The sequence below is a fragment of the Ammospiza nelsoni genome, chromosome 1, assembly GCF_027579445.1.
Source record: "Ammospiza nelsoni isolate bAmmNel1 chromosome 1, bAmmNel1.pri, whole genome shotgun sequence".
NCBI classification, from domain to species: domain Eukaryota; kingdom Metazoa; phylum Chordata; class Aves; order Passeriformes; family Passerellidae; genus Ammospiza; species Ammospiza nelsoni.
Genome location: NC_080633.1, coordinates 54,212,548 through 54,231,373, shown reverse-complemented (window position 1 = coordinate 54,231,373; position 18,826 = coordinate 54,212,548). Strand labels below are relative to the sequence as shown.

The following is an 18,826-nucleotide window of genomic DNA, read 5'->3' as shown; positions in this document are numbered from 1 at the left end:
AAGAAACTGTACCAACCTCTTACTCATTTAACTACAATTAAAGAGGTGTTTGGTACTGAAGAGAAAAAATATTCTAGATATTTGGGAGTGAAGAGACTGTTGATAGAACAAAATAAAACAAAAACTAGGATGCAGATTTGTGTTGTGCTAGAAAACACAGGAATGCTCTTGTGGATTTTAGCAAGAACAGAGGAGCTTTTTTGTGATTGACCCCATGTAGAAAGCTCTTACTAATCCTGGAGGTTGCTGTTCCATCTGTATTTGGTAGCTGTCCAAATTACTTCTCTAAATTAATTGCCATAGGTTTCCTATAGAAAAGAGCAGTATTTTGCTTTAGTAGTTCTTCTAAACTTTGTGTGGAATTGGATATTTTTATCCATTAGAGAAACATGGTTGCCCTTCTACATAGGATGTAGCAAGGATTGAAGGTTTCCTAGGAAACATAGAAAATGGAATACACACAAAGTGGATTCATTCAAACTTTTAAAGTCTTTGTTTCATTGAAAGACAAAATATTGCTAAGAAAACCACCAAATTTTATTTTAATAGTTATCAGGATGAGAAACTTAGAAACATACCCAAGTGCTATTAAAAAATATGAACACATTAAAGCCATTTCATATAACTTGCACAAGTCCAGCAGACATCCTTTTTCTGTTTCACACGTAAAGATGCATTTCTTACTTTTTTCTTTAAATTAGAATTTGTTAGAAAGCAAAAGGGAATGTAGATCCTGCTTTTCAAGAAGCCAAACTATGCTTGTAGTTTGTGTAAAAAAACCAAGGTGTAAAACTTTTTTTATTTTCTATATAATTTTTGCCTTTTAGAGGTTTTTTTTTGGTATTGTGCTGTAATTTTTTTTTTATGAATTTGCTGAGTGTATAGTTTAAATTTAGGTGTTTCCATTTAATGATGCTTGCTAGATTTACTAATTGAAGAAAAATATATTTAGTTGGATTTCTTCCAATTTCAATTAGTTCAGCTTATGCCACGCTTTCTATTCTTAAAATATTTTAAAGCATGAAATGTATTTAATGTTAAATGTTCTGGAATTTGATGCCTCATTTCGATACTGCAGCTTTAGTATTTTCATGAGTGCTGTGTAATTTAGTGCGGAGGAGGCTTAGAGTATTGCTTAAAATGCAAATACGACATCATGGAGACTTTGACCCCTTCAGGAAGTAAGCCTCAGTTCAGGCTTTGCAGTAAATGTCCTAGCAATGGGTTTGTTCTTCATTGGAGCACATATCCTTCCTTTTTTAGAGATGCTTTCAGGAAGAGCCTGAATTTAAACTTCATACCACAAAGTAGTACAGTAAAAAGCAAATCCTTTTGAACTTCTAAAATACTGGTAGTAATTGCAGAGAGCTAAGCTACAGGTTTAAAACATTTTTTATAAATAAATCTCAGGTAATTTAGAGGGCATTGCTGTGATTATACATATATATGTGGCAGATGGAACACTTTATAGGAAAAGGGACTCCTCTGAAAAGAATTGAAGCTTTAGTTTGAGCAGTGTTGAGCCCTCCTGCAGTCACTGAGTATCTCTGAGGTAAAGATCCTCTTACAAGTGTCATGTTTCAGAGTTCAGATGCTCTACAGTCTTGGATTCTTTTTTTTCCCTACTAGCTCAGGTTTGGAAGATGGGCCATCATTTAGCCTTGTGTGTGTTTCCATCACAATGTTTTTGTTTATGTATGTGTATATATAAACAAAGTCAATAATTTATTTTTCTTAACTGAAAAATATACAAAGTATGATATTTATTAAAAACAATGAAAAATCATAGAAAGACATTTTAAATACGTAAAGAGAAAAAGGATTGGCCAAACCTTCTGAGTTCCTGCTGGCAGATCTTTCATTTTCAGGAGAGAATGTTAGTCTTCTACTTCTTGGAAGTTTTTGCTGAGGGTCTTCTCTTGTTATTTGGAAGTGCTGAGCACGTTATCATTGGGTACTTAGCAACCTAAACATCAGCCCCTCAGTTTAAGTAAAGGTTATGGTACTTATTTGTGTAAGTAGTATCACAAATTGTTTTTAGTTGGGGGAATAATACATACAGGTTGGTAAAAAAAATAAATTGAAATTTGTACAGCTGACATCAGAGGTAAAAATTAACATTTTTTTAATCCATGGCTTATCTTTTATCAGATCTTGAAAGAGTATTTCTCCCTTAATGATGTACAGCAGATGTTTCAATATATAATACATAGTTGAAGGAGGAAAATAGTTCCATGCTGTTGCTCTCAGAATCTGAATACTCGACCTTTATTGGCAGTGGTGGTGTTCTGTTTTGGTTTTCAACAGTTTGCCTAACAATATGTTCTCAACAGCCTTTCTTTAACACAAATAAAGGGAGCTATTCCCCATCAGAGTTAGAGTTAGTTTCAATAAGAAACACTGTGTCCCCCTTGAAGATAATAGACAGAGGATAATGGACAATCTCATGTTTTCTACAAAATTGTACGGTTTTTTTTCTGTCATGTAGGAAGAAAAAACCTAAGCACAACCTTAAATTGTAGAAATTAACATAGAATCACAGAAATTTTGCTTAACATGTACATAGATTCTGCAGCTTACATATACAACTCCACTATATATTGAGTCACTCACAATGGTACAACTGAAGGAGAATATATATCTTGAAAATTATTCAGATTTACCACAATATCAGGAAGTAGCCTACTGGTTATGCAGATATAGATTATAGACACTCCTGTTGAAAAAACTTCAGGCTAAAATTTTCAGGCTATTCTTTAAATGCAAAAGTTCTGTTTTTTTAGACTCAGGAAGATATTTATAAGCTCTTTTTAAAAAAGAAGTGTGGGAACATAACATAGCAGGACTTATTCATTACTAACAGATCAATTGAATGTGATACATTGAGAATTGCAATAATTTCCTGGTGATGGTCTTCAGCACCATGGTTATGAAATTGAGCCCAAGATTCCTCTTGCAGTTGTCCTGTCTTATTAGAAATGAGATAGTAGAATTTGAGGTGTCCAAAAGTAGTAGCTGAAAAACACTTTCCATTTATAACAAGGGATTTAGTGGACCATGAAATATGAAGCATCTCTGTTGCTAGCAGGGAACAGAACAATTTTATATAAACAGCGTCTGCAACTGAAGGGAAACAGTTTTTCATGCAAATCTTATTTACATGAAATTTTGAGCCCCAAACCTTAATACTAGATGGCTATGAATAACAAGAATATACAGATGATGAGAATTGTTGTTGAATGGAGAGTACTGAAGGGAAATACAAATTGTATTTTAGACTAAAATCATGGTTAATACCTGCAGTCATTGAGGAAGGAAGGTTATCTGCTATCTAGAGTTAGCTTTTTCCCCAGTTTCCTGCAATGCACCTGGTTCTAGGTACGGCTCCAACAGAGTACTAAATTGGATAGACCCTGGATGGGTTCAACAGCAGCCCTGTCTTTATGGCTGACTACATCTTTACCATGATGTCACTTTCATATTCAATGAAGTGGATTGCAATATTCTTTTATCTGTTTTATTTAGAAGCTATGCTGCATTTTGCTTCATTCTTTCATGACTCATGCTTCATTTTATAACATATTTTGCACTTTTAAGGCCTTTTATTTTGACTTTTTTTATTGCTCCTTCCATTTCTTCTAGAATTGCTTGTTGACTTCAGGAATAAATCTGCTAGCTCTGAGAAGGGGCCATGCATATTTTGTGCTAGAAGTAAAGCTGAATGTTACTGATGTTACTACTCTTAAGGAACAGCAAACTGGTAGCTATAGAATACTAGTAACTGAGAAATTAATAGAAACCTTTTTAAGGTTTCTATTAATTTTGTTTCCATCAGGTCTTTAAATCACATCTAATTTCTTTTCAGTGTTAGGTATATCATGAAGCCAGTCTTTGATTTGTAATAAGCTGGTAGACCTCTATGGTATTTATCTTCCTGGACTTTAAAATGCAATCTCCAAGTAAGTTTACTTTTGATTCAGGATCCCAGATGACTGCAGATAATACCATCTCTCAGCAACTGATACTGTTCCAATGGTGTCTTTTCTTCATGTATGCAACTTCAGTAGGCAGATGAGGGAAGAAAATCTATCTAGCAAAACAGGGGAAATAGAGTGTTGTTACTAGTTATGAAATGGAATGCTTAGAAAGAAACAAAATGAGCTTTTTGCATGTGATACAAAGACCTGGAGCAATGTGTTCACCAGCACACAGGCACTGTGTATACATGCCGAACTGTGTGTTCTTAGGGTAGGTTGTACAACCATCCAACAAATAAATATGTGATCAGTCTTCTTATCTGACCTAAAAATGTGGGTTTTAATCCTGATGTATGTTTTTGATGATGCTTTACATCAGCTTTTAATGAGCAGTACTGTATGGTACTTGCACTGTATCTTTTTGTTGTTAAGTGTGTACATGATGGGAAACAAATGTGAAGTGCATTAGTATAATTAAGGAAGGGAGGAAACCCATTGATCCTTATTTGAAACTGATGATAAATTCAGCTTTACATCATTCCTGCATTGCTTCAGATTATCAGATAGAATATCTCTGAACGAGCTTCTGTTTCTTTCTCCTATATCTTTGGGTTTTGCACTTCTGAAGAATATAGCTAGTGCATTTTTGTTATTTTATTCACTGACTGGGAAGAAATCAGTGGAGAGGAGTATGGAAGCAGTGAAAGAGAAGGGAGACATGCTATACAGTCCTTAGAATCTGAAAGTACGGTGTTTAAACCACATTCATTCTTATTTGCTCTTAGGTTTTCAGAAAAAGCGACGATCGAGTGGTTGCAGCTCTTTGAGGGGAGCGCGGTTCCCTACGGCCCAATCAACAACATGCAGCAAGTGTTCTCAGATCCTCAGGTTGGTCCTCACCAAGTCTCTTCTGTACACTATTACACGTGTCTTACAAGTGCTGAGCAACTCCTCCTGCCACTCAGACCTGATTTTGGCTACTTTAAAATGGGATTTGAGAGGTTCATGATGAATTGAGTTTCAGCCAATAGTAGGTCATACCAAGAAATAACTACAAATGTTTAAACGACTTATATGCTTGAGGACTCAGATTTTTTCACAACAAATTAAACCATGGGTATTCCATGTCTCACATAGAGTCTATGTTTCAAAACTGGCTGGTAAAACAGAGGAAGAAACCATAATATAGTATATAAATACATTTTGTCACATAAATATGCAGAAAAGCACCTTTTTTTGGGCCCTGAAAGAACTAATTTTTTGTATGGAGTTTGGACAACCAAAATCAATTCTGTTTGAAAAAAAAAATGGGCAACATTTTGACTGGAAAAAGAAAAATGAAGCACAAAATCCATAGAAAGAAAGAAACCTTTTCTTGGCCTGGTGGTTTCAGTAGCTAAAAACAGTTCATCTCTGTATCTATTTTAAATATTGCACTGGATTACGCCTATGCTTAATTATATACAATATTTTTCTATTTTAGTACCTGGAGAGTTATATTATCTTCATATTTCCTGATGCCTTTGCTGCTTTTTGACTCTCTGGCTTAAGAAGGGTTAAAGGGCCCAAGATAAACTGAATTAGACTGTCTTGAGTACTGCAGCTGTATATTTTTTGGCTGTTCTAATGTGTGATGAATCTCCTCTAAGATGATTTTTACTACAGAGAATCACAAGAAAAAATGATTTGATTTATCAATGATTCTTTTGGTATTTTCTTCTGATTTTGTACGTGTCCATGTCTGCTGTCAGAAGTGTTTGTTGCGAATGTGATTGCAGTGCTGGGAAAGTAAGAGCAGGCAAAGCAATCCCTGTCATAAAAAAAATATTTATAATAAATGTTTGTTATAAATATTATTATATTTTAGAGGCATAAGATAATATTTGTTAGGTGACTGCAGGGAAAGAATATTTTTTTATTAAATAAATACTCTCTTCTTAAAATGATGTAGTATCATGCTGTAAAGCATGCATGGGCCAAATTTTTCACTTCATAACTTTCACAGGGATTAAGATTGGGCTTTGAAGAACATACAGCAAGAGTATTTTACTCAGACTTGGCTCTGCTTAGGGCAACATTGGAAAAAATATTCTGTGCTTTTTTGATGCTGTGAATTTTAAGAAGTTGAGTCTACTCTGAAAGAGACTGTTTTTAAAACATTATTTGTCATGGGCTATTACCTCCCAAATTGGAAAGAGGATATCTTGGCTACCTTGTTCTTGTTAGAATTCACCTAAATAACAGTTTCACATATATAATATTATGTTATATATATATATGTTATTTATATATATGTCTCAGGTTATTACTTGATATAGTTAGCCTATCAATAAAAGGTACCATGATGCTTTGCAGTTAGGTATGGCATGTTTTTTGAAATATTTTTCTGTAAGGTGCATGCTAATCTTTTCCTCATGAAACTGCTTTAAAACCGTCTTTTCTACACGCTTTTCTGAAATATGTGGCACCCAGTCATTGCTACTGGAAATTTAATGCCAATGTTTGTGCATAGCTGCATGTTATACCTTAATTTCATTTCTGAAAGAAGTGTTTTCTCACAGATAGTTTCAGTTCAAAGGAAGCAGGGGAAAAAAAAAGACTGAGATTGACTGGGAAAGGACTTTATCACCTGAGAGACTGTAATCTAAGTGTCCTCTGCACTATGAAATCCCAGGTATAATAGGAGAAACCCAGCATCTACCAACAAGAACATACTCTAATCACAGCAAGATTTTTCATAGAATCATAAAATAGTTTGAGTTGGAAAGGATCTTTGTGAGGTCATCTATTCCAGCAACCCTGCAATCTGCAGGGGTATCTTCAACAAAATCAGATAGCTCAGAAGCCCCACCCAGTGTGATCTTGAATATTTTCAGGGATGGGGCATTTACTATCTATCTGGGCAACCTGTTCTAGTGTTTCCTGACCATCATTGTAAAAACTTTATTATGGCTAATCTAAATTAACTTTTTTTTTTTCAGTTTAGAGTCATTAACCCTTGTCCTATCATAACAGGTCCTGCTAAAAATTCTTATAGTTCCATTTTAAGTACTGAAAGGCCACCACAGGGAATCCCCAGAGCATTCTCTTTTCCAAGATGAACATTCCTAGTTCTCTCAGCCTTTCCTCATTGCAGAGGTGCTCCATCCAGCCCTCTGATCATCTCCACTGCACTCCTCTGGACTCCTCCAACTTGCTCCTTCCAATACTGTGGACCCCAGAGCTGGACACAATACTCCAGGTGGGATCTTATGAAAGCAGAGTAGAAGAAAAGGATCTCTCTCTTGATGGGCTGGTCACACTTCCTTTGATGCAGCCTGAGGCACATTTCACTTTCTGGAATGCAAGCAAACATTTCTGGCTCATGTCCAACCTCACATCCACCAGGTCCCTCTATTTGTTCTCAGCAGGGCTGCTCTCAGTCTTCTCATGCCCCAGCCCGTATTGATCCTGAGGGTTGCCTTGACCCTGGTGTAGAACTTTGGGCTTGGCTTTGTTGAACCTTGTGATGTTCCCATGGGCCCACTTCTCAAGAATATGAGCGTCCCTCTGGATGGCATCCCATCCTTCAGGTGTGGCAACTGCATCACTCAGATTGGTGACATCTGCAAACTTGCTGAGGGTGCACTCGATCCCTTTGTCTGTCATTGATGAAGACATTAAATAGAACTGGTCCCAAAAAGTGCCCCTGAGGGACACCACTTGTCACCAAAATCATGTCTCACTGAGTCATTGACCCATACCCTCTGGATGTGACTATCCAACCAATTCTTTATCCACCTATTCATCAATCCACCTGTTTTCTCATGTATAAACCTGAACCCGGATTTTTATCAAGTATGAAAACTTTGTAATAATTCTTGCCAGTGCTCACATTATAATGTGGTTTTCTCAGACTCAGATTAGACCAGAAAATACAGTTCTAAGAAAGATGTCACTCAATTTGCCTATGATAACCATGCATACTGATACTGTAAGACATGTGAAACTCTAATTTTACTTAACACTGTTTGATCATAGCACAGTTAAGTGCTTCTCTTCTCCATTTGCTCTCAACCATTGTGAAGAGTGCAGAAAAACATCAAACCCAGTGGTAGCTCAATTTTGCCTAACTCTTATCTAATTCTAATAGATAATACACAGGCTTAGCTAACATCTTCCTTTTTGTGTTACCATCAAGATTGGATCTAAGCATTTTATTTACTTCATTTATTGCCATTACCTTCCTCCTTCATCTTTCGATTTTTATATCCATAATACAAACCCTTTGCATTGTTAGTGTAGTCTTGCACTGTTAGTGACCAAGATGCACTGCACGGATGTCAGCTCAGCTCTCAGTAACGCTGCAAAGGGTGCTCTGGGCTGGTACCAGATGGAGACAGCAATCTAGGGAGGGGGCTGGAACAATGCAAGGGATGGCTTGAAGCACGTTGGAGGAACTAAGGGGAAAGACCACTACAAGAGATGATTGAAATAGTCTAATGGAGCTCAATTGGCTACAGGCTGGTTGTGCTTTCAAATTTGATTTTAACTAAAAGGACCTCAGAGCTCTGAAGACTGGGAGTGGCTTATATAACTCCTTCTATAAACTGAGATAAAACAACATATTTTTTTGATCCCAGGACATTTCACTAATATCATTAACAGCTTCAGTCGTACTCCAAGTGAGCTGCCAAAACCCAGGAAATTTCTTACTCAGTTGGAGTGCCAGGTGATACTGTTTTTCCATGAATGGAGTTAAATGTCCACTTTTCCCACTGATTATAATCTTTTATTCATTTGTGAAGTTAAATGAACACCACAGGCATTTGTACTGGTAAGTCAATCAGTCTGTGGAGAGATGTACGCGTGTACTTGTGCATATTTGGATAAAACGGCTGAGAGAAAAAGGAGATTGGCTAGTTAAGGGAACAAATTTCTGAAAAATGTGAGGGAGAAAGCAATGTTTGTGAAAGTTCTTACAAATGCTTAATAGAACAGTATAGACTATGAAAATTTATATAGTGAAACTTTTAAAAACTATTTTTAAAAAATGCTCTTTTAACCAGGCCAAGATAGTACAAACATTAAAAGAATTCTTAAAACACTTAAAAATCTTAAGAGTGACCTCAGTATGGTCCCATTTTACATACCCTGGGGAATATGTGTGTGAAATACAATGTGGTTTGAAGATTTCCAAACAAAACAAACTTAAAAGAGAATACCATTTTTAATAGAAACTATTCGAATTCTCCCAAAAGATAAAACAAAACAAAAACAGGTACGCACTGTACTGCAGCTAAGTATGCAAGGACAGAGATCTTTGCTGGTTAAGTGAGGTGACTGAAGGTGTTTTTTTCTTCTTTAGAACATTGCCCTTGCCTTTTTTGCACTGTAATTTCTTTCAACATTATTTTATAGAGTGTTCTTACTTTAATTAAATAGCTGACATAATACAGGAAGCACCAAAACAACTCAGAAAAAAAATGGGCAGTTTAATAAACTGTAATCTGGTGTTTTACTATATTAAATCCATTCATGTTGATGAATTTTCCTATATGAATGTTGTCAGCTGAAAATAAAATGAAAACCATGCAGTGGCACTTCCCCCATGCCCCCCCCCAGCAGTTCCAGTCATACCACACAAGTTGAGTACATCAGGTGTAAGACATCATCCTGATGCATCACTTCTGAGAAATATGGGGAGGGAAATATCGGAGCTGAAATATCACAGCTGGCCCTGATTTCAGCTCCTGCCAAACACCTGCAGACTCTAAAAGGATACCATAACAAAACTCCACCCTGTGGCAACAGGCCATCCCTTAACAACCCTTCCCTGACTTTGCATCACTATAAAAATTAATTTAACATTTTTTACTGAAACCTTAGTCTTCCTGTCCCAGAAGGCCATTACAGTTCCTTTAGCCATTTCTCTGAATATGCCTCAGAAAAAAAAGTCACAGTAAATTGAGCATTGAAATATCTGATAACTGGTAATTATTTGATGTTTTAAGTTTGTTATTTGTGAAAACTTATGAAGGTGGTAGTTTTTTTCATTAACCTTCAGATTGTCTCTTATTTTGGAAGTTATTTTGTATGTATCCTGGCAAAAAAATTTCCTAGCATCTGGTAAAAGCTTCTACATTCAGTATTTTGAACAAATAGAAGAGCAAAAGTTATAAAATGTGTAGGGTGTTTTTGCTTTGGTGGTGTTTTTTTGTTGCCTTTTCTTTTTAATTGTGTGGGTTTTGGTGCTGGTTTGGATTTGATTTTGGTTGGGGGTTATTTTGTTTTACTTTTACTTTTTTTAATAGGACCATATTTCAATTGTTATTCTTTGTTGAAATATACTTTAGTGGCATATTGAGGGCTGTCCCAAGACAAATGAAATTATATTCATGTACTATAGGGAGTTTTTTTTACATGTAGAGGTTTCTGCAACTGAAAAGCAACTGATTGAACACCAAAGGCAATATGATATTTCTGGAAGTAATTCCTAATGGGCAAGAGAGAGGAATTAAAGTTTGTATGTGTCTATTAAATAAGTACTAAAACTGGTTGGAAATCTTATGATGGAATGTTTTTACATTTAAAAATGCCAATTCATTGGAAGTGAAACAACCTAATGAACACATCTAAAATTAAACTGTACTTTGAATCAGAAATTCAGCTGTATTCATCCCTCTCTTGCTAAGCTTAAAACGTGTGCTGCCTGGCTTTGGTGTTTCAAGACAATTTTTTACTTCAATTTTTAAATTCCATGCAAAGAAAAAACATCACACCACCAGCCATACCCAAGCCTTTAATTTTTTCAAGAGTAGCTTTCTTATACTGAATTACAAATGTTTTCAAGCTTTTGGCCTGTAGGAATTTTGTGAAAGTGGATTCTGTTCTAAAGGGGAGTGGATTGAGAAATGGAACATATTTTGAAGAAGTAAAATGGAAAATCCAATTCCAGTACAGTTTGTAGTATGTGATTTTCACATATACACAATTATGCATTATATATGTATTCTATATACAGATGTTGTAGGAAAGTCTCAAAATGAAACAGCACTTGTATTTTGGTATGAGAAATATTGTCATAGAAAGTGTATTTTAAATTTTGGCTGTAGTGACCATCTGGTCCATGACTGTGCCATGTTTGTGCATGGCCTGCCTCTGTTACAATGATTTGTGGAAAGCTTATAATGGAGAATTCTTGAAAAAAACCCTGTATGCTTATGTTAATGACAGGATTTTGTCTGTACACTTTTAATATACAACTACTGTCTAGAAGTACTTACTACTTATAGACAGTGCCATAAGAAAAATAATAGTAAAGAAGTAGCTCAGCAATTTCTATTATGAGGTTTTGTTCTTGCTTACCTTTAGCTTTACAGAATTTCCAGTGCTGGTTGTCTGCTTAAATCTCAAGTACATTGGGAACATTTCTGGTAAAACGACCCACTCATGGGGGATAAAAAGTTTCCAGAAATAAGATTTTTTTACCATACCAGCATATTCTGACAACTAGGTTTTGCCTGGGAGCTCTTCTGCTCCATTTTAAAGAATTAGTTCTTTGTCCAAAAGACTTGAGCAGAAAGTTGATGTCAGTGTCACAGATATGATCTTTTCTGTTCCATGTTTTTAAGGTTAGCGGAAAGAAGTTGGCTGTTAGTAAAGAGGACTTGAGTCCCACACAGTGCATGCTTTCACCTGTTGCCACATACTCCCCAAGCCCTTTAGGAATTTTGTGAGCCTGAAGGTGCCATTTTGACTTGAGCTCTAGATAAGAAATTGTCTAACTACATTGGATAAAATGTTTAGGGTTTTTCCATGCTTGAATTTTGATTTCTAGAAATGCTACAATAAATAATAACAATGCCAATATGAGAATTCCTAACAACTTTACTGTAGAACCTCTAATTCATATGCATTTTGATGTTTTTAAAACAGGTACTGTCTTTCTGCTGTATCATCTTCCTGAAGCATGCAGGATAGACTAGACTGATCATTAGGAGGGCATTGATTGCCTTCTGAACCAGATTGTTGTCTGTCAAATTATTAATTCATTTGATTGAGAGTATGAAAAGAAGTAAGAAGTAGCAGAAATATAGCTTTCTTTTTATAGAAGTTGAATGTCAGACAGGAATTTCTTCCTGCATCTGCCACACTGTTCCCACATACCTTTGGATAAGTCACTTCAATCAAAATATTAAAAGGTCATTTAATGTGTGTGCCTTGTGATGCCACATGCAAAATACGTAGCAGTGCTGAGTCCTCATGGATGTAAATGAAACTGTTGAAAGTATTATTGGAGCACCTGAAAAATATGATGATGTTAGAATAGCTGAAAAAACGAACACAGTGGGTTTATTCCTAATTTTCTCTATTTTGGCTTTTAGCCATGAAGGAGAACTTGGAGAAGCAGTGTTTTAAAGATGCAGTAGTTTATGCTTCTGTGAAGTAGAGCTTCTCATGTAAAAGCACCATAAAAATTGGGAAATTAAATTTTTTATCATGTGATTTAACTGATGTATATTAAAATAAGGTCTTATGAGAAGTGGCATCACTTTTGCACATCTTTATTGAATGATGGTGGAGCCTTACAGGAAATAAGTTGAGCATGCACTTAGATTGCACCACATTTTCTTTGTGCAAGCAAGCAAGTGATGCTTAGGAGGAACAATTTTTCAGCGCCCTTTTAAGTGTGTATGTATAAGAATGGTATGTCTTTAGCTGATCCAATTTTCGATTAGAAGAGCATGATCCAAGTATTTGCAGGTTATGAAGAATATTAAGTTCTCAAAAAAGAGATCCATTCTCATAAAATAGAATGTGTTTAAAAGTTACATTGCAGCCATGGCTGTTCAAGGACATGAAGAGCCACCAGGCCTTTCTGGGCATTTCCTTCTTGAAGCACATGTGTCAAAAAGCCATGCTTGGGCATGAAGCATAGAGGCTGTTTTTGAAACCTCTCAGTTTTTGTTAGGCCTCAGTGTTAGGAGTCTGTAATACATATCCCTTGTGCCTCAAACTCTTGGATTAGTTTCTGTACTTGCAGGAGTTACACATTGGTTCCCTAATCTTCCAGCTCAAAGTGGCATCAGTTGGTTTCAAAGAATTTGTATTTGGCATCTCAAGCTACCAGAGTGTGCTCAGGATAAGGCCATCAAACTTTGATCTACTGAGTTACATATGCAAGTTCTGAGAAGTTCCCTACAGAGTGTGAACCCAGCCCTCATTTCTGTTTGTATAAACTGTATAACTGTGGGGTCAAAAGAGAGTTTTTAATTAACCCAGTTGTTGCATTTATGTAAAGTTTGATGAGTGTTAAGACTCTTACATGTATGGGAAAGAAAGGAATACAAGCATGTGTCTGTCTCATCAAGTCTCTCAGCCACAAGTAAGTTTATATGCTGAAGTAATTGATTTTTTTTACAAGTTTTTCTTTTTTTTCTGAAATACGAGTATTCACTGAATCATCATCACAAGTAATAGTGAGGTTAAATAGGCATTCTTTGCTCTCCCCACAGCATGGGAATTGTGAGACTATCTATGACTATTGGTTGCCTGACTCAAATCAGCTAAGTATATAAAATCAAGTAAGAAAACAACACTGTTTGTTTTGAAATATTTTTCTAAGGTAGCTTTGACTTCATTTACTAAGCAAATTTTAAGTAGACTCTATAATAAACACTGTGATTTCAGATTAAATTTTAGACATGCTTCAGTATAACTTCCTTGAACAAAGGGTTGCTTTTCATGTTTCTTACTTTTTTTTTCCCCCCAAATACATGTCACCAAGCTCTCTTGGAGTTCATTTGAACATAGCCTGTAGGGGTTTTTTTGTGTCTCTCAGAGGCCACAAGAGCTGGTTTTTATCCTTGGTCTTTATCACTTATATTGATTGCAATCTAATCTATTTATAAGTAGTGGGGTGAAGCTTTGTAGCATGAGTTAAGTTTTGTAGGCATGAAAATACTAAAGATTTTCTGAAGAATACATATTTCAGAATCTCTCATATGATTGCAACTATAGATGATGGTACATGTAGTCCAGGAAGGAAGAAAATAAAATGGAAAATCCAATGACAACAACAGAAATTGTGCTGTAGCTGCAGAAGCCATGCAAATCAGGCTTTACTTATAACTTGGTTTTCAGGTACTTTACTTGAGTGCTCAACTTGATTTAAAAATCTTAGCTCAAGCCATCACCCTGGCCTGTCCTCCTGAAATTACAAGATTTCCACGCTCATTAGCTAAGTTCATCTTGGAGTCCCAATCACTGCTGAAAAAAAATGAGATGCTGGCATGTTTATTTTACACTGTAGTTATTCAATAACATTTAACAAAAATGTACTGTTTTAGTTTTATGCCTCTTAATAATAAGGAGAAATATCTGAGCCATGAGAAGACAAGAGTGGGCTGAGTAGGAGTGGGCTTTTCAAGATACAGATTTCCAACCACTACAGAAAGGCACTAGTCAGGTAAGCTTTCTCTGTCATTGCCATTTTCTCTCTCATCTCTGAGTGGTTTCATGTAGGTTTATATTATTATTCAAGTAGACAGTTTATGAGGAAGCAGGAATTGTTTTCTCACTGTGCATGGTCAGTCAGGCCAGGAACATAACCATTGTTTTAAAGAATTCATTCTAAGTTTAAAACTGCCATTACCATTCAGATATCAACACTTGGAGCAGCCAGCTACGTGCTGAAATTTTCTTCACACAATTTCAATTGGATAATTATCAGCCATAGCATTGAATTAGAACAATTTAAATAAAAAATTGTGTGATTTTGTAATATATGTTTCGAGAGTGAAACTTCTGTTGAATTACATATAAATCTGGATTAATATTTTTGATCTGCAATGTTCTTAAAAAGCTTTTTCAAGTCCTGAAAAACAATCTGGATTTGTTGCTAACTGAAAACACTAAGCAACAAAAAACCAGATTTTGATCAGATTTACAGACAGAACTTTGGGAGGACCCAGTTGATTTTTAATTGTTTAGGATCACACCTGAAACCCCTCATAGCTCACAGAATAAGAAAATTAAAATGAAATTACACTGCAATATGAAGCTAGTGTAGTAAAGGTGATTAATAGTTGTATTAAATATGAGATCCTGATTCACATGTGAGAGAAGGGAAAGACAGAAATCAGGAATTTGAAGCCAAGTTTACAAATGGTAAGGGAAAAACAAAAGAATAAATTGAGATGCCAAGCAGATGGTATTTACACTATGGATCCCAGTTTAATTTCTAAGAAAAAACCAGTAAGTTAAAAAAAATTCTCTTTAAAACCAAACAAGCACTACTAAGTTACTCTCTCATGCTTTTCTACCAGTGTTGCAAATATTATATTCTTCTGTGATGGGCTGTATGGATTGGTGATCAGAGAGTTTTGAGAGTCAGGCTAACAACCTGAAAGGGCCATTTTGAGGGATTGCCATGTGTTTCAGTGAGCTGGGTTTTGGAGAGAAACTTCTCCTAAACATAGTCTGATGCTCTTTTGGCGTAGAACAGGCAACTGCAATGCATTTTCCTGTAGTCCTCAAGTCACACCGAAAGTGGGCATGAACAGAAACACCATTTTGTCTCTGCACATCTTGTTCTTCCAGGTACTGTATTTGTACAGGTTCACAAATGAGAAAGGAATTAGGATTTCTCTACTCCTTCCTGTGATGCTTAAGAAACCTGTTTCTTGAAAACAGTTGGTCTCTGTGCCATTCATCAAGATAAAGGCATTGAGTTTGAGAAACTCCTTTAAGCAGTTATGTAACAAGAGATTTTGTTAGATCTCCCTATTTTTCCTGATCCCCCTAAAAAACTGAAGTGAGAAGAATATTTCCTGACAACTTGAGTGTGCAAACTATCTCCCTCTTTCCCCCCACAATTCCGATGTTTTTATGGTCCCTTAGATTTAAAAGACTTAGGAATCTCCCATCTTTCCATGACTTTACTGAACTGGTTGTGCCATTTCTTTCATGTTGAAAACTGCAGTAGCAAATTGAACTGCCGTTATTGATTGGTATACCCTGATACCAAGGCATGTTAACAAAATAGAAATGCTTTCCTACTACTTTCATGGCCTTGATTTTCATCTTTAGGTATTTTTCTAACTATTGACTCTGTTTTTAACATTTCCTTTGTGAACTTTAATCTTAGTTGTGTTTAACTGCCTATATAATACATATTTTCTGGATGTAGCATTTATACCCAACTTATCCTATTGCATGGTATATTTTAGAGGGAACTTAAGTTCTGTTGATACAGTATTTTGTATCAACACCATAAACTGTTATATTTGAAAAGAGTTATATTTTGCATGACAAGCCCTATTTATTGTAAGAACCTGTTGGATTTTTCAGTGTTACATATTCTTATTTTTAGGACATAAGAATATGCACTTAATAGGAGTGCATACTGAGCATTTCTCAGTCATACGTTTTGAAACACAATATATATCCTTGATATAGACTGGTATTTATTTAATTGCCTTTTTTTCTTAAGGCCTAACTTCAGTAAATACAGTGCTAAAACTAGTGTCAGTTATAAATATGTGTTATTAAAAGAAGGTGGCATTTAGTGTCTCTGCAGTGACATTTAAAAATATTTGGAAATTTTAATTAAATTAATTTCAGTAACATGCTTTCATGTCTTTATTCTCTGAATATGCTCTTTCAGAATTTAAAAAATGAAAATGATTCTCAGCCAAACAGCCGTTGTAATTGAAATTAAAGGCACAGCAAGACTAGGGTAATTAGTTACTATACTAATAACTAATCAAGTAGTTATCTAACTTTATCCTTTATTGGAAGCAGATTTATAAAAGTAAAAGCAAATTATGGGTTCTTGTGACATGTGTTTGCTCTTCTATGAGATTTCAATCCATGCATATTTCCTATTTAAGAGCAAAATGCAAATGCATTCATTCTCACTGTGTATATTTTACTTCACTTTTTAGATGAGTGATGGAAAAATAAGCATGAAATAAAAGCACACGGAGATAGTTTATATCTTTACAAGTCATCTAGGAGAGGGTGCAGAAGGAAGTGTCACTGTGATTTCACAATACAATATACTTTTTCCAAACTTCTTGGCAGTTTTAAGTGAATTTTTGTTTTGAACACACCAAATTCTGTAGATACAAACCTGCTGTTGCTTCAAAAGGAAACACAGATTCACTCACACTGTAGTTGTATTCTCTTGGAGATTATTGCCTTTGCATCAGTTTGGCCTCTGTCAAATTGAAGGAGCAAAAGCCAGTGCTGCAATCTCAATTGATGTAGCTGTCTAACTGACCATCTAAATAATCCCAGAGCTCAGTGGGGCAATGGGTGAAACTGAAAAAATGTTTACTTAAGTATGATATGGTTTGGTTTTGGCTATGTCATTAATTGAAAATTAATATGCAAGCCATGTGGATGTTGAAAAGACAAAAAATTACTTTAGAGAGCCAATGAGTTTGATTTGTTAATTCATTGTTTCCTTTGTTTCAGATGAAACTTCCAGTAGGTAGGCCAGCCTTTGGGTCAGCAGAAAGAAACCTCAACATGAGTATTTAACATTAGCTCACAAATTCATTTATAGAGGCTGCTACTTTACTAGAGGGGGTGTGGAGAATTCAGTGCTAATTACTCAGCCTTGACTTCTCAGCAGATCACAACAGAAGTAATAGAATTCTTAAATAGATTTTAGGTTTTTGTTATAAAAGTATTTTTCTATGTTTGTCTCAGGAATGTTTTTTGCTGCTTTTTGTACACATTTTCCAATGAAATGGGAAGAAATAGATGCAACAACAAAGTATAAAATCTATACATAGCAACTGAAGGCATGAAATTTATATGTATATTGTGTAATTAGGAATTATTTTACCAATTATAGAATAAGAGAACGTAGTCCTGCTGCAGAGGAATCTTGTCTGCTGATCTGTGTGGTTACTTAATAAGACATCACATTTGCCTGAAGTTTTGAATCAAAAATTACATTTCAAATAGATTTCAGGTTGATTTAACTGGACTAGAAATTATTATTATTATTAGAAAGAGGATAATGTGAGATTTGTTCTTAGAAAACCTCCATCTTCTGACATATGCTTATGAAGTAAGTTATGATCTCCTCAAAGGTATTGTGCCCGAAATTCCTATTTCCTGTTTAATTTTAGGATTTGCTCAAAGTCTCCAGAGAGGTTATAGCAAGTAATAAAAGTGTGTAGGGAGATTGCAGTAGCTGATAATATCCATCATGTTTTCTCTGTTTAGTGCCTGCATGTTTTAGTTGGTTGAGTTAAACAGGGAAGTTCTCCCTTCTCAGTCCCCTGCCTTAGAGTCATTGCAGCTCTTCTCAGGAGAGTAAAAGACTGAGCATATTTGCTGACCTAACAATATTTTCTCTTACCAAAGCAAAGGATTTTTCCAAATGTGTCTAGCCTCATGCTGATAGGCACTTTGCCTAGCAGAGAAGTATTTGACGGACAAACATTTCTTTCCTGCTTTCTTGAAATACTGGTATTATGGAATGACTTTGCTCCTGTTAGAAAAACATACCTAAAAGCAGATTGTTGGGCTCCCACCTCCCCCTTTTTTTAATAGTCTCTGTCTTAGGATTTTGCTTCTTTAGACAACAATTACGTGAAATAGAACGGGACTAACATTTTAGTGAATCCATCACTAGGATATGGTTCTGGGAGAGATAAAATTCTTTGTAATTTATACAAATTCATGAAATAATTTTAATTATTGTCAAAAGTTTAAATGGGAATAAAGTAGCAAGGAGAAAATCAAGCACTTTTAAAATATACTGTATCCTGGATCGAAAGTGAGATCTGAAGAAATGTTTCCCTTCACTCAGATGGATGCTCACTAGCATAAATGTTATGATAATC

At 35.4% G+C, this 18,826-nt stretch overlaps 1 protein-coding gene across 2 annotated transcripts in view; it reads left to right on the top strand.

Annotated features, from left to right (window-relative positions):
* The window catches only part of SUGCT (succinyl-CoA:glutarate-CoA transferase), a 311,756-nt gene that overhangs the window by 130,469 nt on the left and 162,461 nt on the right, over window positions 1–18,826 (top strand). For both annotated transcript variants that reach the window (XM_059477514.1, XM_059477505.1), the window contains one exon: window positions 4,763–4,865. In XM_059477514.1, coding sequence (XP_059333497.1) covers window positions 4,763–4,865 — 103 coding nt within the window. The remainder of the gene's footprint in view (window positions 1–4,762; window positions 4,866–18,826) is intronic.